Raw genomic sequence first — 23,913 nt, 5'->3', positions numbered from 1 at the left:
TAAAAGCGTTGGCTAATACGCACCCCTCCCTGCCATTTTAGCCCGTCTCTGGGCTCAACGACCCGCCGACCCTAAGCTTGACTGGTCTGCGCCGAGATTCTGTATTGGCAATGAAGGAAGTCAGGAAATTGCGGACCTTTCTTGATTTTGGAATTGTTTTCTCTGGTCAATATTACCGTTACTCACACACAAGTATAACAGCGAGCGTTTTAGATTACAGAACAGAGAATCTGGCGAGAAATTTGTGCTTGGAGAGAGTACGATAAAATGACAGTTGAAAAAGAAGAATCAACAATCAATGGTCAGGTATTATGCTCAGAGAAAACTTTTACAAAAAGCCATTTCTAAATACATGTTGTAGAAAATTTTCTTCTGAGAACACTATATTTTGTTGCAGATACCAAAACTAATGAAATAATTGTTTCAAAAACACAAAAAAAAATTTATTGAACAAAATATACTTATGAATGCGGAAACTCGATTTTAATTTAGTCAATTTAACGAAGTAATACTTAATACGCTCTGGTAGATTTAACTAAATCGCGTCACACGATTCACTAAATCTATTCGGTGGATCAAGATGAGTAAAATTTACGAAATCATGAGTGTTGCTAAAGAGAAGTAAGATGAACAGTTATGAGAAGGGGTTCCAGCAGAACTAAATTATTCGCGGTCTAATACCATTGAATAAGCCTGTCAACTCACAATGGCATGTTTCCTTGTCATTGTTTGACGTGGTACTTAATTCGTGTTGCATAAATTACAATCGAACGATAATTTTTTTAATTACAACAATCGAACAATCATTTTTCAATTCTTACAAAATGATTTCACTGGGTAGATCTGATTTATCAATCGGAACAGAATCTACGGGATTGTGATGCCAAACCTCTTCTTAGACTTTACCAACGATAAGATATTTCGTTTTCTGCGCACCATAAAATCAACTACATTTTTTGGTTACGTAAATATAATGTTTTTTTGGTCGAACGTATATTAACCCCGAAGTTTCGATGCCAGGACCAAATTTTTGTCATTACAATTATTTTTCCAAGTATACTATTTCGGCTCTCTCTGTACTCCTTGCTTCAAATTACAATTCACATTTCAGTACGGGAATCAATCCTTGAGCTCTAACAAAATTCACTCGAATTCGTTAAATCACTCGCAGGATGACACCACGCGCTGTTATCAAAAGGGTTATTACAAAGGCAAATGTCCGCGGACAACTCCGGAGAGTTGGAGTCCTTACTTTCGTGTTGATAAGTGGTCATTTGGTTTCTAGAGTGTGCAGAGAGAGAGAGAGAGAGAGAGAGAGAGAGAGAGTACAACTTCGACGGGCAGAGGACTAATGGAAGAGGCGGTGGTGTACTCTCGAGTGTGCGGAGCATAGAGGTCCAAAGGCCAAAGGATTGGCCCACCTGATGGGATCAAATTAGCGGGATTTCAAGTAACTTGACTTCGACCCGTCCCTCGATCGCTGCAGGAGATGGCAATCTCGGACGAAACCTAACCTCGATGAATCGCTGCTTAGAATTAATTATACAAGGTACAGCGCAAATAACGTGATCATTGTCTAGCGATATCATTGCGATTCTGAGCGAAGAGCGTAAAGTGTGACACATATGCGGTTCGACGGTGCGGATTGAACGAGACAACGTAGGTACCGTGAGGTGACAAAATCCGTATACACGTCGGGACGGTGTCTCTGACGAGCAGATGTGTGAAAATTTATTATTCATTTCCCCAAAGTGTACAAAGCCAAAAATTTTCCAGCGACGGTTGGCTGAGACTCCTAGACACCCGGGGATTACTCGCTTCAATTTGCAGGATGAGACCGGAGAACCGTTCGTCTCGCGATTAGTTTCGCGTGGATAATGCTGCAGGGGTTATCGACGAGTGAGACCCGAGAAGTGCGTCTAGCCTTGGCAACTTGATATATTGCAAGATTAGGATCGGGAATTAACGTCACGTGGAAGAGCGAACGTGGGGTCCGATGGTGCGAAGTAATACATGGTGCACCGTAGGGGTGCAAGGTGTGCAATAGAGCGGACACGGGGAGACGTTGTACTTCGGATAACGTTCGAGGAAATTAATGGAGAAGGGGGATGTCTCGTAGATGGATGAGTAATTTTTGGCAGAGACTTGTGTAATAAGAGACAAACAAGGTAATTCGTTTACGATGTTGTCAGCGGCAGGTATAGCGATACGTGTGGTGAGTTATAGCAGCACGCGTGAGGATAAATATTTTTCGGGTACAAAAGATTATTTAGCCCCTGGGGTTATTGAAACGGAAAGATGTAGTGCGGTGATAAATACATGATGAAATATGAGACCGACCGATTTCATTTTCATAAAAGCCCACCGTTTTATTTAAGGCCTATAAAATAGTATCTCGGAAGCTAAGAGCGTGAAGCGTTGTACTTTTATTCAAGTATCCGGGGTGCTGCATCAAGGATGCGAAAACGGCGAAACGGGGAGGGGAAAAGGGCATCAAGGGATTCAGGAACCTGGAGGGAGGAAAGCGTATCATAAATACGAAATGGCGGAATTCAGCGTCCCTTCTGCGAATACAAAAGTCGCGCGCCTGTTCGCTCTTCTCATCTCTAAATTTTTAACGCCTACAAATGTTTCCCAGTTTCTAAACAGCCGTTTTATCAGAATTCCGTCAGGCTCTCCGGTGGGACTAGAATTCGCGGCTGAAAACAAGTGGAACTTCGGTTCGCCGGTCGAAAAGGTCCTTATTATATCACCGCCAGTAGATCTCTTCGAAGTATGAAGCGTGAAATGCCTCAAATGATCAAAGGCACTTGTGTACAAATTTTTCAACCCCGAGGAAAATTCTTCACATTCTTGTAAAGTTTTCTTCGCAATACAAGAAAATTCATAACGCAAAAGAATCTCAGTGCCTTTGAGTACCTTTGCATTCTATTTCACGCAGAGTGTTCGTTACTTGTAGATAAAACATGGAGTAGGTACAGACGCGATCCGAGTAGAAAATAAAGACCGGGGAGTAAAAAGGAAAAACACACGTCCGTCGATAAACTTACGTACGTTGTGCTAAATGAGTAAAATAGAGGGCGCGCGTAGTTGTAAGGGAGGGAGTCTAGAAATCCCGAAATAGAACCGCGTTCCGTGTTTTATCAGAGGCAATAACTGCCGTGTCTGTGACGCGTTATTACGCCAAGTTTTCAATGGATAGGCACATGGGGCATGGCGAGAGGAGGCAGACGTGGAGGAGGGCGCGGGAAATCGGATAGGGTGGTGAATTTTTCAAATATTTCTTCCCCCCGTCAATTTCGGCGTGATTGCGTCACGCCAAACTGAGTGCGGTCGGAAAAACGGGGAGCCGGAAAACCGGGAACCAGTTGAGACTTATTAAGGGTGAAGGGCGCCACGGCCTACAAAATTCTCTGGTTAACCAAGCGCGGAATTAATGAAAACGAGTTTAACAACCTGTCGAGGACGAAGGAGCCCTTGGCAACGAAGGGCCGAGCGAGTCGATGCGTCGGACGTTTGGATAGATCCGCAAGGTATAAACCTACTTCAGTTGTTACCGTATCGCTTCTTGTTTCGCTATAATAATCAGTTAAAATAATAATGCCGAATAGATTATTTTTCAATGCATCCGTTCATTCCTTCTTAGCCAAATCAAATTATTCCAATTCGAATGACTTACTTGGAACACGAAACGTGAAATCGCTTCTTCCTTTTAGGTAGAATACAAAAGCAGATATTTTGATTATTCGATGAACGATTCAGTTCGAAATGCTGTCTAGGCGGAATTTACGATATCTTTAAAATTCCTTGCCTCATGAATGTCAAAGCTGAGAACTTAGAACTCATAGAATGGAAATGAACTTTACATCCTAGTTGGAAATTCATCGAAATATTATCTTTTTACATTTTCCATCCTGCATAAACTGTGTTATTTGTCTTTCTGATACAATCTTCTGTTCTAATTGTAGAAAGAATGAGGCGTTACTGTTTATTTAGTAGGACAAAGAGGAGAAACATAGGCTTGGAATTCGTATTAAACGTGACCCATGGGATAAAATTATTTGCGTCTGATATTCAGAGAATTCGAGAAATGTAGCGATGCTGTAATATCTGACAAAGGATGACCGAACAATGACCAGAGAATTTATTTTATACGCCTCGTCGTTGATACAGACTAAACAAATACCCAGAATTACAGATATCTCTTTTCAAAGTCAAACAGCCTTCATCCTAGATCAGAATCGCTCGATTCGTGAGAATGAAAATGAAGATTAGGCGAGGCATTGAATCCCATAATTATACGTAATATGTACGTGTTTGTAGATTATACGAAACAAATATACTCGGTGAATCGTCCCGTAATATTCCATACGCCAGAAATTCAGCACCCCGTAAAATCCACCAACTTCGCTGGATACGAATTGGAGTTCATTCAAGATTGAACGAATTTTTAATACGAATTGACAAAAGATGTTGATTTTATCCGGGAAAATTTTCCCCCACCATGATCCATCAGGGTCAGCTGCACGTTCGATTGCCTCTCTTCGCCGTTGGTTCGTTCTGCCTCGTAAATAATCCGTGGGTGCCGGGATCAGACGGGAGAGAGAGAGAGAGAGAGAGAGAGAGAGAGAGAGAGAGAGAGAGAGAGAGAGAGAGAAAGAGAGAAGAAAGAGAGAGGTAGTATGTTTTAAGAATCTAAGGAGCGAAGGTGAGGTAATTAATTCTTCTAATTAGCAGGGCGTCCCATTATTTGGAGCCATGGCATCGGTCTTTGAAAGATTCTTGGCAGAGCCAACTGATTTATTACCTAATGCTTCAAAGGGCGCAGCCCCGTCTCTCTTTAACAATTATTCCCTTAAACACTTTTGCGCTTCAACTCTGTCGAGTGGTTTTTTCTCCCGGTACGCAATTTCTTTCACAAGAGCTGGAAAAAAGAAAAATCTTGGAAACGAACGGGGAACTTCTCGGTAGGAAATTACACTTCGCTGAAAACGAGATTACAAACCTACGGGTTTGGGGAAATAGGCTCTGGCAAACACTGCAAGACTCCTTCGCTTCACTCACAAATTTCAATTACACACGGTTCGAAATGCGATCATGCTGATCTGATCGTGAAAAACTTTTACCCACAGAAATGAAGAAGAACAAGAATGAGACAGAGAGAAACATCTCGCGATGATATATTTCCGAGTAACTTTACCGTGAATGAAATTCAATGTTTGACTTCCATTTCTTTAATTGCCCTCTTCGAACGAAGATATCAGGATATCGTTTCACTTCAGATCTGGAAATACTTTAGCAGACAACCCATCCAAGTCATACAACTTGTGACGAAGACTCATTTTTCCGCAAACGATAGGCTCGGCTTGAATGGATTCATTTCATCACACGAATGATTAACGTCGAGGAAATCAAGTCCGGATAAATCGACTCGATGATAGAAGCACGAAGTAGAAATTGGAAGATGATATCATTAGATCCTAGTTAAAGATGTCCTTTGGAGCCATAAACTTTGACGGTTGCACCAGATGCGGGATTCCATTAAAAAAAAAAATAAAAAATTTCTTCATATTTTTCAGTTTTGAATAAGATTTTGCGGTGCTTTGTTACAGTTCCACTGCAAGAATTACGAAACGTGCCATTCGCAGTTTTATTTTTCGCACGTCACAGTGTATAATATAATTCAATAGCGAATTTTCCACCCGATGAAACAATGCCTGCCACGGTTGTGGAAATTTCTATGGTCCATTGTTTCTTGTCTGCAGCTCCGAGGAGTGTGTATTCTAAACAATCAGAGATCAAAAGATTTGGAATCCAAGCTACAGCGAAACTAATTCCTTACGACAACTGTTTTCCCCTTGACTTAATCCATGGACTGTTAGACGTGTCTTGCAAATCCTCGTGACTTTTGCACGATTAAATACCCCCGCAAGACGTGTAAACCGAATTGTCACGTCGCTGTGTTTCGTCGTGGAGAAACTTCATCGACTCATCCTCGGAGAAAGTTTCGACCGATTCATTGTCCCTGCATAGTCAATATTTTCGCTCGATTTTCGGAACTAGGTTAGCGAATTGCTGCGTACCAGGAAATTGGGTCATGGTAATATCCGTATTTCTCGCATAGCGAATTGAAAAACGCAGAATTATCGTTAACTCTCAAAGCGAAAGGAGGTTTCAACTTTTGCAGTTCTGAGCTTTGAGCTGCGAGGATCCGAGTGAACCGATTCGAATGATCGAAGATTGGAAAGTGAAAGCCTGCGGGCTCCTCTTCTCCGTTACGGTAACAAGGGGGAATGCGGACCCCAATCGTCGGTAAAAGGTTTACCAAAGACCTTCATCAAGGTCGTGCGCAGACCGCAAAGGAGGCAAAGCAAACTCCACTCATCCAATTTCTCTTCTTATATACATTTCCTTTCATTCATTCCCTCTCTCAATTTTTTCCACCGACGTCTCGACGAGTCTTAAGTGGTCATTGCACCTCTACGTGCATTTACGTGATGGCAATGAAGCGCGTGAACGCTGATATTTTTACGCTGTATTACCGCCTTTCCATCTTTTGAGTCGAGCATAGTGTACCGGCTTAGAATCGTTTAGCTGCTGCGACCCCTCGAAAAGAAACATAAATTTAATATAGCCAATAAAAGTATTCTGTTAATTCAATCATTCAGAATCGACGAGATCCTGCAGTAAATAGACTCAATTATTTCCCTAGAAAACCTAGAAATTGTTTGCACCGAAAGTACAAGTTCGTCGGGCTGTTACAAAGTGACAGCGATGCGTGTTCGTTTTCTACTGAGGATGTAACCAGGCAAATGAGGTCTGTTAAAATTGCTAAGAAAGAAACAAAAACGTACATCTAATGAAAAAAAGTTTTTTTCCGACAAGCTGCTCTTCTAGGAAGTAGATCTTATTTTTTGCGCCAACGAATTACGTCCGATGACCACGAAAACGTTTCAGCTACAAACAGCGCCGATGATTTGTATCTAAATCTAATTGGACAGCAGCGGATACAGACGCGATGTCTTTGTATCGAAGCTGTCGTTCGATTCCTCCGACCAACGGACAAGAGGATGAGAAAACACAATCACGATGCAATTCTCCGACGCATGAAATGTGGGCAAGACTTACCGATGGTTGTGATGACGGTGAGGGAGTAGAGGAATGCACCGGCGTAGGTCCATTCCATGGATTTGACTTTGTAGCCGTTCTTTGCCTCCTTCACAACATCCTTTTGGTACTCCTTGAGCATAATGTCAACCTGGAGCTTCCACTGCTGCTCGGAGAAGATATTTACCTGCGTTTCAAGCGAATGGAACATAGCGTAGAGTGTCGGAATTCAATGAGGCGTCGGAATTGGGACGAATGGTGAGTCTTTAAATTCGCCCGATTCGAATAAAATGTACGATGAACGGGGGTGGAAGACGAGTAACGATATTCTCTGAGTACGCGACACAATTTCAGTGTTTCAGTTTTTTAGATGTCCGTTATTTTCGTGGTTAGGCTTACACCGCGCTGACTGTGGAGGGTCTTGCGCGACTGCTTCTTTTGCTCCTTTTTCTGGAAAATCCTTCGAGCGTGAATAAAGTTCACAAGGAAACCAGTCACGCGGGTCCCGAGAGGGAAAATCAAAAATTAAATGGAATAAGGAAGTAGCCGTCTTCTCAGCAAATATAGGCGGAAGAAATTTTCTTTGATACACAATGTTGACCTTAGAATACGGTCGAAAAGCAAGACAGGGTAGCGCATGTTGTTTGTTCGATTTTGGATGCAATTTTTCTTCAATCACCGTAATGCCAAACATTATTTATACTTTTTCCATTATAGAAGAGAATGAAACACAAATTGCGTCATCGACCATAAATATTATCCCTAACTTGGTCATCCTCGCTATGAGGAATTCGACAAAATTATCGCGTGAAACTGAGTATCTGGATAATTATAACAGAAGTGCAACGAATGAAATGCAATCAATCAAGTCGCGGTGTTATTTTCATATTTACATAAAATGGTTGAGCCGGAAGCTTGGCGGAGGACGAACAAAAGCTTCTAATATGTGGGATGCTTGTTGGGGAACGTTCATAAGCCACGTGGTTCATTTACGAGTGATGGGAGTGGGTGACGAGAACCTACTTAGGAACCACACGAGGGGGAGGTTACTTATTTATGCATGTATAATATTAGATTTAAGTAAAATGTACAATATCATCATACATAGTATTAAAGTTAGAAACCAAAGTTTGAATGTTCGGATGTTCGGATATTCAGAAAGTGACGTCACCCAAAATTTTTTTCTCCCCTGATTTCATCGATCTATAGTAATCGTCGACGACGAAAATCAGCCAGCCGAATTCCTCAGTCTGGAAACAACCGCGCAGTAGAGCGGACGGATGAGAATCGCGCTCCGCAGATTTCGAATACCGGGTTCTCTACCTCCTGGATCCTAAGCTCCAAGTCCGCTTTCTGGTGCAACTCGATCTCCAGGACAAGCGCTCCTTAGTTCCTGCGCTCCAGCTACGTCACGTGGTAAATTTCGACCTCCAAGACCAGCGCTCCGTAGTTCATGACAGTTCCTGCGCTCCAGGTAATTTACTTGATAAACTACGACTTCCAAGTCCTCTACCTGGTCAATTTCGACCTCCAGGAATAGCGTTCCGTAGTTCTGATAAATGTTGCCTTCCATGAGAAGCGCACCGTAGTTTCTGCACCCTAGGTCCTTTACCTGGTGAATTTCGCCCTCCAGGACCAGCGCTCTGTAGTTCCTGCGCTTCGGGTCCTTTACCTGGTGAATTTCGATCTCCAGGACCAGTGCTCCGTAGTTCTTACACAATACACACAGTAAGGGCGTGAGGTATCTAATTAATCTCGTATCACTTGGTAAAACACTGATAACGAGTGTTGTCCGACCCAGAGCGAGTTTTACAGCTAGTATTTATTAATATAATAAATTTAAAAGTACTCAAAAGCCACGTGCCATGTGGGGGGGATGTAAAATATAGTGAAGGCAGAGTCACACGGTTTATAAACGTTCCCTTGAAGCAAAAAAACGTTTGCAAAAATGGCCAAATGTAAATGTCTGAAAATTCACAGGCCATAAAAAGTGACCGGAAATTCGATTGGGAATGAAGAATCTCGTTCCTCGAAACGAAACGGCGTGAATTAATAACGATGTAGTAATAATTTTCAAGAGGCATGATTCTTACCCTCGAGGTGTAGTTCCACAGTTTGTCAGCAATTTCGTTCCTGGTAACGTTCAGCGTCTTCTGACACATTTCCCCTTCGATGTAGTAAAATATGGCGGCACCGGCTATGGCGTAACCGACGACGAGACAGACGATACCGACATTGCTGAACAAAAACGCGATGAAATTTCTCGTCCAATCGGCGAGACGTTCGGCCCAAGGTTTTTTTCTCCGTCTTCTGTAACTTCCGCGCCAACGCCGCGAGGCTTGTCGTTCCATAATTGATAACTCGTCGCTGAAACGATCGATGTCAGAGCCCTCTGACTACATTTTCGTTCGCATAATTTTTCGCGTGACAGTTCCGAGGTTTACTTTCGATCGGAAATGCGTTCACACGCATGACGTCCGGCAGGTCGTGGAATGTACACGAATTCCGAATCCTGGCGACATCCTTTTAACACGACTGTGAACTTCTTCGTCGACAGGGCATAATTCCATGCCAGGTATTGTCTGGAAATAATAAACAATGTTTAACACGCGATCTCTGTACCATGCCGAGATGCCGACTCGACTGTTTACAGGAAGACCGTCCGTATTGTGTTTGAGATAATACATTGCTTAACGAAAATATTTCCTCTCTAGGATGAGATTCGGCTTTGAAAATACGCAGCGAGAAGGTAAACACGACGTCGTCGTCGTTTCCTCACCCCGACGTTCAGACCTTCAGCTTAGCTATGATTTGTGTACAAACTCGAGGAACCGACGACGGATATCGTGCCACCGTTACGGAAACAAATTTCACCCGCAACGTAGGAGAAAAATAGTTATCTGTCTAAAATTCGCTCGAAAGGTTTACTCCGCAGATCGTCGTCCAGAGAAAAAGAGCGAGCCAGAAAATAAAGTCAGGGTCAGGAGCGTAAAACGCGTTGAATAAAGGAAAAGTGGTAGAGAGTGAGGATGAAGAAAAAAGCTCGTGGGGTGGAAAATCGGCGAGCTTAATTGGTGCTCGAGGAATACGAGTGGTAGCCGAGGCTCGAAGCGTGACCGAAGCTTTTCCGGCATATCGAATGGATTCCTCTCTAACAAACAATTCTATCGCCGAGACGTTGAATCGAGCGGGATGTGTCTGTCCGTGGCAAATTACCTGTGGGATCCTTGCAGATGTTGGAAGGATATTGGCGGAGTTCCGGGCGGTATTCTCGAGGTGTTCGCAATTACCGGAACCGATTCGAAGATCTCGCGGCGTCGCGTCGATGACGCGACAATTGCAAGGGAAAAAAGGCGCAAACTTCCCGCCCGAAATGACAACAGTAATCAATTCGCTCGGCGCGCGTCCCTCCGACGGATATAATTATTCCCTCGAACAAGTCGCCCCGGGCGAGGACTGCGGAAAATGGGGTGCAACAGGCAATCCGTTTTCAAACCGCACGATACGGTCTGTTATTGATCTGCGTGTTTTTGTCAGCCCGGAAATCCCGCCCCCGTTACAAACCTCTGGGCTACCGATCGCCGGCTCACCTTTTCCACCGGCCTGCGCGTTTTTTTCTACCTTGTAAAACCACCGATTCGAACTATCACCTCTCCGACTGACCCGACTGACCCGACTTTTCTCGTTACTAGACCCCGGCCGTTTCACCCTATTTCCCATAAACGCGTGCCAGAACTTGCGGGGATCATGCTTGGTCAAGAGTCGATATTTTTTATCAATTTCGTTGCGAGATAGTCTTACATTGTGTTCGTCGAATCGTTGTATTCATACATGCTTGAGCTACAACGATCGCATTGAAACACGGTGAAATTAACCCTGATAAGTCACTGGGGGTGAATTTCACCCCAAACATTTTTCAAACTCTTCGTAGAGTCCCTTAGTCGTGGAAATGGGACTCGTGGTGTTACTCCTAATGCGAAATAAAGTCTTCTTTTCGACATTTTCGGCATTTTCTTTAAGTTTGCCGATGTTTTACAGTACGTAAACAATCAATTTTGGTTAGGAAAACCAAAGAGAGTTATTTCTGTGATCTTTAAACAATATTTAGATGTTTTTTGTTAGATTTTTACAACTCATGTTTTAAGCAAAATGGTATTGTAAACAGAAGTTTATAGATATCGATGCTTCGTTTCAAATTGCTTGCAAAATGGTTAACAAATCTAGCTGATTCGTTCGATTTCACTCTACTAAAGGCTCGCTTTATTCAGAACTGAATTTTGCACGTGTTCAATGGAACAGGTTTTCATTTTTCTGCAGTAGTTAATTCGCTGCTGTTGTTTGTTGATCAATAATCGATATCGTTGCAATGTTGTAAAATTGAATGCTTAACGCGCTCAACACGTGAAAAAAAGTCGCTTACTGTCGAATACCGTATCATCCGGCATTGTGATTGGAAAAATTCATCTGTACGCAAGCTAACAAAGAATGTCTAAGAATTAGAAAATCATTGTTCGGATCAAAATCATATCGACATGTAAGATTATTTTTTTTTCGCCGAGTTTATATTCATTATATTTATTCAAAACAAAAATACCCAATCCAATTCAATCAAGTAAATCTAACTTCAATTTACAAAAATCTATTTCACATCTTTAGATCTACTTAAATCAAGGAATTTTTTCGCCCACTGTAGAAGCTGCAGGCATCGGAAAATAAACGAATCGGATGAATTTTTAATCAGTTTAAAACGATTCGCAAAGAAACATCGATAGCCATGTTCCTGTTTATAATTTCTGTGTTTGTTATTTTTGCATACATATCAAATATATAGTATTGATTTTCGGCTTTCCAGTCTCTTAAATGCAGTCTTAACTACACTGCACTAAATTTTCACAATGCAAAGAAAGAAGTCTGTGATTTGCTGAAATACTGAATTTTTCTACACTTCGATTTTTTCTGGGAAAGGTACCGTGAAAAAATTCAGTTATGACTTCGGAACTTCTAGTGAGGTCAAAAAATTCAAATTCCACATTTTGTAGCCATCGCATGAGAGAAATGACCATACAAACATTTTGAACGGTGTAGTTTTTAAAATTTCTCGATATTGTTCGAACAAAGAATCATGTTTAGTTACCCTAACCTTCCGCGATCCGAGTAAATCTTCTTTAGAAAAAAAAGAAACGTACTAAAACGTATCCTCTGATTGTCAGTAAAAATAATTACATCATAAGTGGACGAAAACAAATCAACTGACGCATTTAGGCTCTCGACTAACGAAGACTCGAAAATTACGCGAAATAAAACCAACGAAATGGGTAATTATTCGGGCAAATTAAAATTGGGCGATCAGGTCTACGGTGATAATTCGCGTTTGGAATTTCACCCACAAATCATCCCCACATTTGGCGAAGGTATAAGCAGCATTCCTCATTAAAGACAAGCGTTGCGAGTGCATTTAAATAGCAGCAGCATGCTCCGCGCTGCACGGAGGCGGGTAATGAATTTATTAAAGCACAAAATTGTGAGTTGAGCGAAAAGCCCGCGAAACTCCCGAACGACGAGTGGACGCAATTAAAAGTCGCGCGCTTTGTGTTTTCACCGTGCATTTTCCGCAGCTCGGTTGGCTGTGTGCATTATCCGCTCAATTCTCCGCTCACCCACTTTTCCCCCCCAGCTTTCTCTCTTCGTGCATTATACCCCCAGACTACGCATAGTCGGTTCCGCGTATTTCTTCCGCGAAATGCTGCAGCATTCTCGAAGCTGTCGGAATTGCAGGTTTCCCGCTGCCACGAAACGCGGATAATACTAACAAGTATAACCACCGTCGCGGAACCGGACCTCGGCCGTCGTACGTCGTACATAAAGCATTTAGTTGGACGTTCGAGATGAACAACTTCCCCTGCTGACTACACTGGAATTTCTTTTCATTCTTCCGCCGATTCTTGCAGTATGTACTTCTTGCCCCGGGGTGGAGCGGGAGTTAAGAAACCCCCTTCGGCACCCGGCTCTCCGCTCAAAATATCTCTCCGTGGCCCCAAAAGTTCTTCGGGTTTTCTTTCTTTTTTATTTTCTTCCGTTTTTTTTTTTTTTTTATGTGTTTTTTTTCTATTCTTGCTACTTCATTTCTATTTTGCGTATAACTTGTGAAAGCTCGGCTAAATTTCGGGACAATGCTGAAGCAACGGAATAATTTTCTATAGTTGTCCGCGGACTCGAGTCTTTCAACAATGTCAACCTAACACGGGAAGAGAGGGAGAAGATTAAACTGTAACTCGATCTTTGTCAGAATCGTGAATAATAAATGACATTACTCGTGAAAATCAATGTCACCATTTTTCCGTCGATAATACATGACTGTTACAAGCTTGTCTGTTTTTTCTTTTTTTTTTTTTTTTTATTTGTGTTACTCCTACGCACCGTGAAACCTTATATACACTGTACGCGTAAGCAGCGTGACGTCGATGAAAAAAGTTAAAAAAAAGAAAAATAAATAAATAAATGCAAACAAACTCTCTGACAGGGGGTGAAAAATATTTTAGAAAACTGTCCGGCTGAATTAAGCTTTACGAGATGAAGATATATACAATGCTTCGGGAATGGAGTCGACCGCAGCAAAACGAGGCGAGTTCGTTATCGTCGAGGTGAAATACTCCGGCATACGGCACCTGCCACGTGCGAGTCTCCCTCTGTTTTGTATCACACCGAATAAAATTATCGTCAGTTAGTCATTCGCTGAGATGTATATATATATATATATATATATTTACATATATATATGAATTTTGCAGAGTGCCAGCGACTAAATTTTACGCCCCGTGACCGCAACGCCTTGGCGCAATGTGTAAATGTACGCCGGATACTCGATTTTCTAGAAGCATGATCGTCATGGTCGGGGCGTGTATGAGATTTCACTGTGCACGTGATCCGCAGACGGTTAAAAAAATTCAATTTCATTTCATAGAGAAGAGCAATTATTTCTGATCTTGCTCCTCGACTCGTTTTCGTGGCGCTTATAAAAAAAAGCTCCTCCGTCTGGGGGATAAGAGTGTAACGTAAAAACTTGTGCAATGTATATTTTTTGGTAATATTGAAGCTTTTCTTTAACGGTGGAAGCAAATGTTTTTATCTATCATACCGAGAGCATAATTCTCCGCAGACCCGATGGGCCGGAAAATTCGATAATTCAAAGCAGCGGAGCTTGTTCAGACTAAAATGCAAAGCGTAGCGATGTGTTGTCGGATTAGTTGTATAGTTACCAGAGCTTATCGCAGGTTTTTTAGTCTCCTTTTTATTTCAACCTCGTCTGGTGGCGTACATTGAAATTTTAAGAAGAGCGTAATAACCGTTGGTTGTGTCTGAACGTATCGCTGGGCGATAACCGAACCGAAGAAAGCTGAACTAGGTACAGAGAAGGAATTAAGCTCGCGGAAAAAGGAAAGGTTGCGTTCCAATGTAAGACTGGAGTTAATCAATGGCATAAAGAATTGTCGAATGATTGACGTAATTAATCTCAAGCCTCATTCGGGGTCCTAATTATTTTCCTTTTATGCCGCAATCACCGCGCGTAGTAAATAATAAAAAAGAAAGAGGAAAAAAGGAGCCGGCGCAAGACGAATAATCGGCGGCTTGCTCGACTAATCAAAGTTTGGCGGGCGAAAAAAAATGACAAAACAATTGGCTGACGGATCGTTATTTGAGAATTAGAAGTCTACTCGCGGGCTTCAACTGAGTTTTTTTAGCTGATAAAGAAGCGAAGGATCGCATTCTTCTCGTTTTCTTTTCCCTGGATTCGCGAGTTCTTTTTTTTTTTTTCTTTATTTCAAGGTTTTCCCTTAACCCCCGTACTGCAAGTGAAAATAATATCTTACCACTATTTTCACGTAATGCCAATCCTTCCGAAGTCAATTACTTTATTATACTGTTCTGGTCATCGATAGTTTGACCACGTCGAGTGCTTTCAGTCTGTAAAAAGTCGTCCCCAGACGTGGACGGTACTGTGCATTTCGATGATCGAGCTTTCTAACCGTCTGTGAATGCGAAAATTTTATTACGCCTTCGATTTCGATAGACTTTATCCCACCATAGGGTATGCTTTTTTTCTAAAATAAGCCGTAGCAAAGACTCGCTTGCGAGAATCTGATATTTTAAGTACCTATGCAGGGGAAAATTGAAGTTAAATATTTTATGCCAGGTATTTCGGATTGTAAATTCGAAGAAATCGAACATTACGAAAATTATTAAGATCGACTTTTTGTTTGGAAACATTGCAGAGATTGGTTTGTCAAATATTAATATACTTTTTATGAATTTGTTAAAGCGTTGTATTCGTAAGCTACGTACATCTCGTTGAAAACAGAAGAATGTAAAATATTGAAATTATAAAAGAACATTAGATATCCAGACTACGTATCATTTAATTCCAAAGATTACCTTCAACAAGTTCGCTGAGAAAAAGTTTCTTTCTTATCAGCAGTGAATCGAATACTGTAATTTGTGGAGCATGATCGATATCGACGCAATGTTACAAAATTGAATGTTCACCGTTGCCGAGACGATAAGGAAATCCGTCCCAATGAACTTGTAGAAAATGGCTTTCTGAATAAAATGAACCGTCTTAGAGTGAAACCGAAGGTTAATTTACTAGATTTTCGACAATTTTCTTACAACTTGTAATTAACTAAGGTTTTCTTCATAAATCCGAGTACTTTCTATTTTTGTATATGTAAAGCGATCTTCGTAGCTTTGAAATATAATAATTTAATAAGTACTGGTCGTGCGACAGTCTCGTAAGAAAATTAATAAATCGCGTCGTCTTGTGACAATCGAAAGCAGCCAACTGCATTATAAGAACCGTTTGTTTATATCGCTTGAAGCGTATAAGGTATCGTGAAACGTTGATGAGCATCGAGAAGGGTGATTGAAATTTAAGAATGATCCGCAGAAGCACCCGCGAGGTTATTTTACGGTGCGTGCTCGGCAGACCTGAAATTACTTTTCGCACACCCTCTGGAGCTCCGCGGGTGTCTTATTTGCATGGAAATCCGAGGCGATTGGCGTCTCAACTTTCTGTCGCGTTGCGTCGCGCCGGGGCAATCGAGTGGATTAAATAATTTCACGCAGTCATATCGTCAGGTGCGACGTACGTAATTGGCTTCAATTTCGCCGAATGCCGAGCTTGGGAAGTTTCAAAGGTAATTACGTTTATAATACGGCAACCCCGAGGACCCGCTTTAGTCGCGTTGTCAAGACGTAACGCGCCGTTACTCGACAAACATTCAGGGAAATGAATCGCACGATGTTAGACCGGGACATTGTGTGTACAATAACAACGACGTGGTAAAAAGGTTTTTCTCAATTTTCCACGGAATTCAGTACTGTGACGATGTATATATTTTGATCGACGAAAGTAAGAACCGAAGTTCGGACGGATCGGCGGATCAGCCGATCGGCAAATTAGTAGGCCTACGACTTTAGAAGGAGAGAGTTGCGTATGGATGTGTCAGGAAACCATAAAGTGTGTAAAATTAACTCAAATCCTGATCAGGTAACAAATTCAATAAATAACGTCGAACTGAAACAAGAAAGAAAGTCACACCATTCTCAAATTATAGATACTACACATCACACACTTTCCCTTCAAATATTTCGAATAATTGTTCCGCTCGATTTTATCTATATACACTTTTATCGTCGGTCTTAATGTTATTGTTACTATTTTGTTTTATTCTTACTCGACTATTGTCTCATATATCTTTTAACTTATACACCTGTGCCGTCCACTTATATTTATTTTAAACTATCAAACCAAGTTTGTTGGGTTGCGACGTGCAGGGACTAGAAATTAGGGAGTTTGTACTATTAAATTACCGTTGATTTTTAAACCAAACTGACCCAAAGACATGCATAATTTACTCTATGATCGTCAACAACTATTTCCCGTAATTGTTTATTTATTTCCCTTTCTTTTATATTTGACTTATAATCGATAAATTAAAATTCATTACAGTACGCGAGCTTTTTGCGATTGGCTCGAGTTCGTGAATTCAAATTCCGAATTGTGAGGTCAGTTGAGGGGAGTAGGCATCGAAATATTTCAAATTTTCCGTATACTGAGATCTCTTGCAAACATTTTGAGTTTAAGGTGAATAAGAAGGCTTTGACGGCTGAAAATGTGGTAAAAATGCAATTCGCTTTTATAAACTACTGAAAAAACATATCCAATTTTTATTATTTCTGTGTTGTTTGTCACAGTTTTGTCAATGAAAATCAGTGCTGCTCGTAATAAAAAATATTGGTAATGAAGAAAGATTAAGTGTTGAAGACACTCGTGCGTTCGGGTGTGGTACAGATTCACGGGTGTTTGCCTTCAAACAACGTTTTTCATTAGTTTTGCCACGATAACTCAAGAACGCGGTAAGATATCGGCTTGTTCTTTTTTTTTTTTTTTTCAAATCAAGATATTAACTTTCTCTACAAAGTGAACCAACATCTATGGCAAAAAAAATGTTATTGTTGTTTCGATTACAGCAAACGTCACTCATTGTTGGATAATTTTCAAATTTTAGCCGCCATTTTTTTAATTTTCATATTTTTTTCAAAAACGTTAGGTTTAGTCTGTAGAGGATCATCCTCTGGAGAGAATGGCGCTTGCAAATTGCCGAAAACTCTAACGGTTCACTCGGAATCGTGGCAATAAGAGAGCAACGCATGAGAGGCGTGGTCTTTATCCGCCCGTATCTTTCTTAAATATTTATATTTTTCAAACTTTAGCCACGGACTTTTATAGCTTAAACTTCCATCAGAACGTTATGAAAAAGAAAATGTATGTATGTTGTTTCAGTTCTTCACAATGCCATTGGTATTTTATCCCATTTTCGGCGTATTTTCGCTGACTACTTCCCCTCAATTTTCGAACAGCGAAGGCTCGCGTTATTTTCGACATCTTATAAAAAAAAATTCACAACTCTTACAATACTTAATGCGAAACGTGCCTGGTGATAAAAATATACGTAAGCAGCAAAAATGAAATAACCGTAAAAAAAATTGTCGCCGCGGTTGAAAAACGTTTGAGAAGTTTTTATGCAAAGATTGTAGATACTAGAATTGGCGAAGAAGAGATTCGTGATTCCAATTATACCGATAAGCAAAATCGATATTTATTTAAAAGAATATGTGTCTTATATTTAGTACATAATAGTATAATAAAAATATAAGAGGGCGAATATCATCGCCTGGAAATGAGGATTAAGCGAATTTCAAGTTCTCAAACAAATCCAATTACTGCACGAGCAACAAAACTCGTGTCTTGTAATAACGAGCTTTTTTTCACCCGTCCCTCGCCCTCCGGGATCCAGGAATTTTCTATTCCGTCGTGAGATTTATCATTCTCTCAAGCTGTATAGAAGAGCCACGTGTTATACTTTTACGCGGCGCGAGGAGAGGCGCCGCGACGCCGCAGCCGTAAATATAATTCCAGAAAGGTTAATGCGACAGAAAGTCCTTTTACCGGGGGGTCGACGGATTAACGGGTCTCTCCTTCGTTAACGTTCCTAACGATTTTTAAACTTTGTTTCTCGGTTACGAATGCCGCCGCAGATCGCTTTTCGCGCCAGTTTATACTCGCCAACGTCTCACCCTCTCTCTTTCTCTCTCTCTCTCTCCTCGGCTCCTCGTCTCCGCAGTTAAACACTCCGACCCACATTTGCACCCGCAATCCTTAAAGGGTAAAGTTTGGTGGAAATAAGCCGTAAAAAGTAAAGTCGTATAGGGCGATGGACATGGACTGGCGTTAAAAGTATACAGACATAAACTGCCACTGTCAAAATCACCTACATAAATGTTTCGCACACGGACAATATTTTCTTACGCATTTTCTCCTTTTTTTTTTTTTTTTTTGCTTGAACAAAGACTAGACTTTGCTTTTTACTCAACTAAAAATCCTCCTGATGTATGATGACGAGGATTTTGGAGATCAAATTTTTACAAAATAATCGTGCAGTAGTACGGTTTGACACTTGGACTGACTTCGTTTCAACATTTAATATAACGACATATTTATTGTTTTAGATTGCACGAAGATCGACTTCAGTTCGTAATTTTCGATAATTAAAGATTAAAAAACTTCTGATTTTGCCATTTTTTGTGGTTCTTCTGACGTCAATAAAGACTGTTGTTATTTTTGAAGTTAATTTAACAATCTATGTTATGATATCCATTTAATACCGTACTTACGATTATTCAGAATAATTCTGAGAGGAAACTGGAATAAGTGTCCTTATGTTAAAACGTTGTTTAAATAGGAGTAATTAATCCTATACGTTGGCAGCATATTTTTAACAGCAAAAACTAATGCTTAAACCTTTTTCTAAAAGGAAAAAAAATATTGCCTTAATTTTAATATAATTTATAACCCCAAAATCGTGCAGCATCATTAAATAAAACATTCAATCCGAGCAATGCACCGTCACATGTTTCAGGTTTCGAAAATTTATACAGTAATTTGCTGTCGTTTTATCAAAGAAACAGCCGTCCATTTTCGTCGATTATAGGCGAGTCGCGTGGGATGATCAGACGTTATGTGCGGGAAGAGGATAAAAATCTGTGGAAGCGAGATAAACGGGGACGAAAGAAAAAAAAGGGCCCTCCTTGGACACTAAGTCTCGATGACTTATAGGATGGCTTTGCCGCAATATGCTTTGATAAGCTTTCATGCGTTCAGCTTACTAATGTGCTTTCTCAAAGGATCACCGTCCTTTACTGGCTTTGGATTCCTTTGAGGTTTTTATACTTCGAGTCGCGTAATTGCTTAAACAATACGAATCCCCGTGACGCACAATTTACGACTGCTGAATTCACCTGATTCAATCAAGTAGAATAAGCCAAATTTTTATTCACAATCAGAGAGTTTCGATTGTCGTCCTCGATAAATTCCCGATCGAATCGGTGCAGGAAATTCCAAAAGATTATTTTATTCCGACGAAATAACATTCATGATCTAGTTGCGTTGGAAAATACAACGTTGATTGTACAAAACGCGTGGATAATATCACCTAATATAAATAACCTCGAGTGATTGGCCAGCTCGAGTGTAATTTAGAACCGGTAATTATTCCAGCTGCGGATCGCGGAAGAGATTTGGCAGAATCTTGGCGTTGGTTCAATTCCGGAGTTTACGTATTTCCTGTCTGTAGTTTCGGGGCGGTGAAACCGAGAAGAAGAGGAGATGTAAGGATCGGAAAACCGGGACGATCGGTGTGCGGAAAAGTTGCCAAGCCATGCGGAGATAACGTGAATATACGCGCACTTTCTTACCCCGCATGTATAAATAACGGCAAATAATATGTAATACCGCACAAGGATGCAGGAAGTTTTCCAAACCGCGCATTAAAGTGTGGGAAACAAATTTCACCCACCATTAACACGGATCAAAATCTTCGCCCAAAAACATCCTGCGCGGACTTTTCTCGAACCTATCTGCTGCAATATTTTAGCAAAAGGATTTTTCGTTCTCTCACATATTTTACAGCAGCTGTAATATAAGCATAAAAATTCCGTAAGATACACACTTTGCTTTTCACTACAATTTCAAAGCCGGATGCCGGTTTCTGCCTTCGAGACACGGTGGATATTGAATTATTCGCTTTCGGGGATACCTCAAGAATTTTCCTTCAAGTAAGTATTTGCAATAAAACGCGAGATTATCTTTTAAGAGAGTGATTTTTCCTCGGTCTAACGTGAGGCAAATTTCTTGGTCATGCTTTATGAAATTCCGAGAACGTCGTGTATATATGTGCAAGAATTAAGAGAGACTCCCGCATTAAAGCTTTATTTAACACGACTCCATCCTAACGCCAGCTGTGGCTGCTGAAATTTCTGCTAATACCTTTCGATTAAATGCATCGTTGCACTCCGAAGAAATGATTACTCAATCGGGAATATTCGCGTCACTTGATAAAAAACGTGAGCTCCGTCGATTCTTCTGGACAGATTTTTCTTAAACAGTGTGCAGCTGTTTTGCGCGTTTGAAATTTATCATCAGATACGTAAATATGGGACTACCACCATGAATACGAAGAAGCTGCCGCGATGCGAACCTCGCGACGTCTGAATAAAAGATAGGTTGCAGGGAGCAGGTGGACAATTCGAGTTTCGACTATACGGCCAAAAGTCATTGCGTCGCATTTTACCTTGCAGCTTGCATTCGCTCGAGAGAAAATCTCACGCCAGAAGACACGATTCAGACAACTCGGAAGCGCATGCATAAAGCACGGAATCAATCCCGCTCGTCTCTCGAATCTCAAGGCACGCTGGAAATTCCCGATCTGAGGAACACTGAACTGAGAATGAGGGAAATTGATGCTGCGAAAATTGATTCTGCCAACCTAATCGCGGTATTAATTTTTCAACTTTAATTGGCTCGTTGAGTATATAATTATAAAATTAAACTTGTCAGATTTTTGGGTAACTTTTTATTTTTTGAAACTAACTAAATTTGAACGGCTTTGGTCGCACATTCGCGAAGTCGTCTCAGCCGCTCTTAAGCGATCAGACATCTTTCAACCGACTTAATTATTTCCGTGGCAAGATGTATAAACCCACTGCCGAATCACCGGAGAAGTACGCTTTAGATGAAAGTTTGTTTATGGCAGCAGAGTCGCGGATAATTACTTTTCGAGTTACTTTTCAGAGATTTAACGACTAGCTTGCGTAATCGTGAGAAACTTTTACGCGGAAGGAAACAACTGGGCCATCTGTAAGTCTGTGGGACCAGAGGAGGTAATTTTATTCGTTCGAAAAGTAGGGCTGCCTTTTACATTTTCGATTGCTCTATTGTAGGAGTTCTTTTCACCGTCGAACAAATGTTAAATATTCGAATTTTGGCAGAAATTTGTGGGTCGAGGCTTTTCTGGTCACCGATAACAGATCAAAGGTCAGAGTTCAAAAAATTGTAATGGCGAAGTTATTATGGTCGTTCGAAATAAAAAAAAATCGTTGTAGTTTCATGTAATATGGTACCTGAGGGCTTTCGAATCGTTAATCACGAATCTGAATATGCGGTTCGAAATTCGAATTGGATAATAATATTTTTGTTCAGTGAATTTGGAACCTGCAGGATGGCTCACGCTCAGCCTTAAACCGCTTGTTAGTATCGATCAAACTAGCGTGGATAAACTAATTTGAAGTCGATTAGTTCCGAATGCCATGTTTTTATCTCGTCTACAAAATAATAAATCGTGGGAAATTCGAAAAAATTTAGGATTTTTCGTGGAATATAAAAAATGAAAAAAAAACAGTAAAAGGAGGGTGCCGTGACTGAAAGGGTTGAGCACCTACACGTCGGAAACACACCCTGAGATATAATTCAACGTATAAGGATCGAGCATCGATTTTGACAATTTGGAAGGAAACCGGCAAGCGCGTGTTTTCCGATTCCCCCTCGTCCCTCCACCGGCAAATCCCTCGAGCATAGCCGTAGATCTGAATGAGTTACCCGGGCGGGGATGTCGGGCGATAAATGTCAAGAAGTCTAAATTCCGCAAGACGTGAAAATCGACCAGCTACCGTAGCTCGTAACCGCAAGTATAATAATAATCTACTAGCAGCTCAATGTTTACTGCTCAATCTTGCGCCGTGACACGCCATTGACAACGCCCGCTCTATTTCGAGAACCATTTTCAACGTCCTAACCGATATACATACATCTCGAGGTTTCGGCTCAGCTCCGAGCCAACGAGCCTATCTACTTTACCAATAATCAAGTTCAATTTAATGCTTTCACTTTGATCGTATAGAGACGTGGGCGAAGCTTCGGATAAAGATGAGCTTAATTTATGCCCCTTTTAACGATTACTCGATGTCCGATGCAGAAGGAGAGCGAGACTTTTTAAGCTCTTTTTCTCTTGACTAAAGTTCTTGGAAAAATTTTAAGTTTCAACAACCATAATTACGTTTACCGTAAATAAATTTTGAAGTTAGTATTGCGTCGAAGCAACTGAAAACAGTTACTCGAATTATCTATAACACCAATCAAAGGAAGAGACTTTGTCTCTAATTATGCGACAAATTTTACAATCAAACTAAAATCATCTTGTAAAGATCTCAAAATTCTTTCTTTGATTTGACAGAAAAACAAATCGCCTGAAATACAATTCACCGAATGTATTGAATTTTCAACGATTTTGAAATCGCATTCGACGGTAATAAAGACATCTCACAACGCTCGCAATCGGGTGAAACACCGCATTTGTTTAATACGATGAAATATTTAGTAAGATTGGTCGCAATCTAGAGACACAAGGATCGTCGATTTAGGATCCACTGTATCACAGGGAGGCTGACAGATCGAGATCAGACTACAGAGCAGGTCCGTCGGGACTCTCGGGACTTTATCTCGTTTATCAGACCTGATCGAACCGATGCTGAGAATTCAAATCAGTCCCACCTATATCGCATTACTCGGTCTTTCTGTCCTAGACTCATTCTTACATCGTCCTTGTGTTTTTCCTTCGATTTTGACACTCCGAATTCGAAGCTTCTTCTTTTCATTTCTTCGTTTCGCGAAAACTGTGAGTAAAGACATCGAAAATACCACGTGTGCGGGTAAATCAAGGGTTGTACTTTCGTACTTTACTATTTCACCGACGACCTTCAATTTATTGCCACTTTCAACCCATTGATTAAACAACACGGCCCCATATTGGTGCGTAGCTATTTTCAATTCCCGTTACCGACGAGGGTCGAGGACCTCGGTTTTTTTTTTCTTTTTTTTTTTCGCACAACTTTACTACCCCGAGTTATTACGACACC

The 23,913-nt window shown here is 40.9% G+C and overlaps 1 protein-coding gene across 1 annotated transcript in view; it reads right to left on the bottom strand.

The window, feature by feature from the left end:
• LOC124299943 (potassium channel subfamily K member 16) overlaps nt 1–23,913 on the bottom strand; it is a 99,366-nt gene that overhangs the window by 60,428 nt on the left and 15,025 nt on the right. Inside the window, exons 2-3 of the mRNA XM_046753419.1 lie at nt 9,201–9,689; nt 7,129–7,294 (exon numbers count right to left, since the gene is read on the bottom strand). Coding sequence (XP_046609375.1) covers nt 7,129–7,294; nt 9,201–9,458 — 424 coding nt within the window. The 5' untranslated portion in view covers nt 9,459–9,689. The remainder of the gene's footprint in view (nt 1–7,128; nt 7,295–9,200; nt 9,690–23,913) is intronic.

This window comes from Neodiprion virginianus, chromosome 3 (genome assembly GCF_021901495.1).
Source record: "Neodiprion virginianus isolate iyNeoVirg1 chromosome 3, iyNeoVirg1.1, whole genome shotgun sequence".
NCBI lineage: Eukaryota > Metazoa > Arthropoda > Insecta > Hymenoptera > Diprionidae > Neodiprion > Neodiprion virginianus.
Note: the sequence above shows the minus strand (reverse complement) of the source record. Positions and strands in the feature narration are given on the sequence as shown.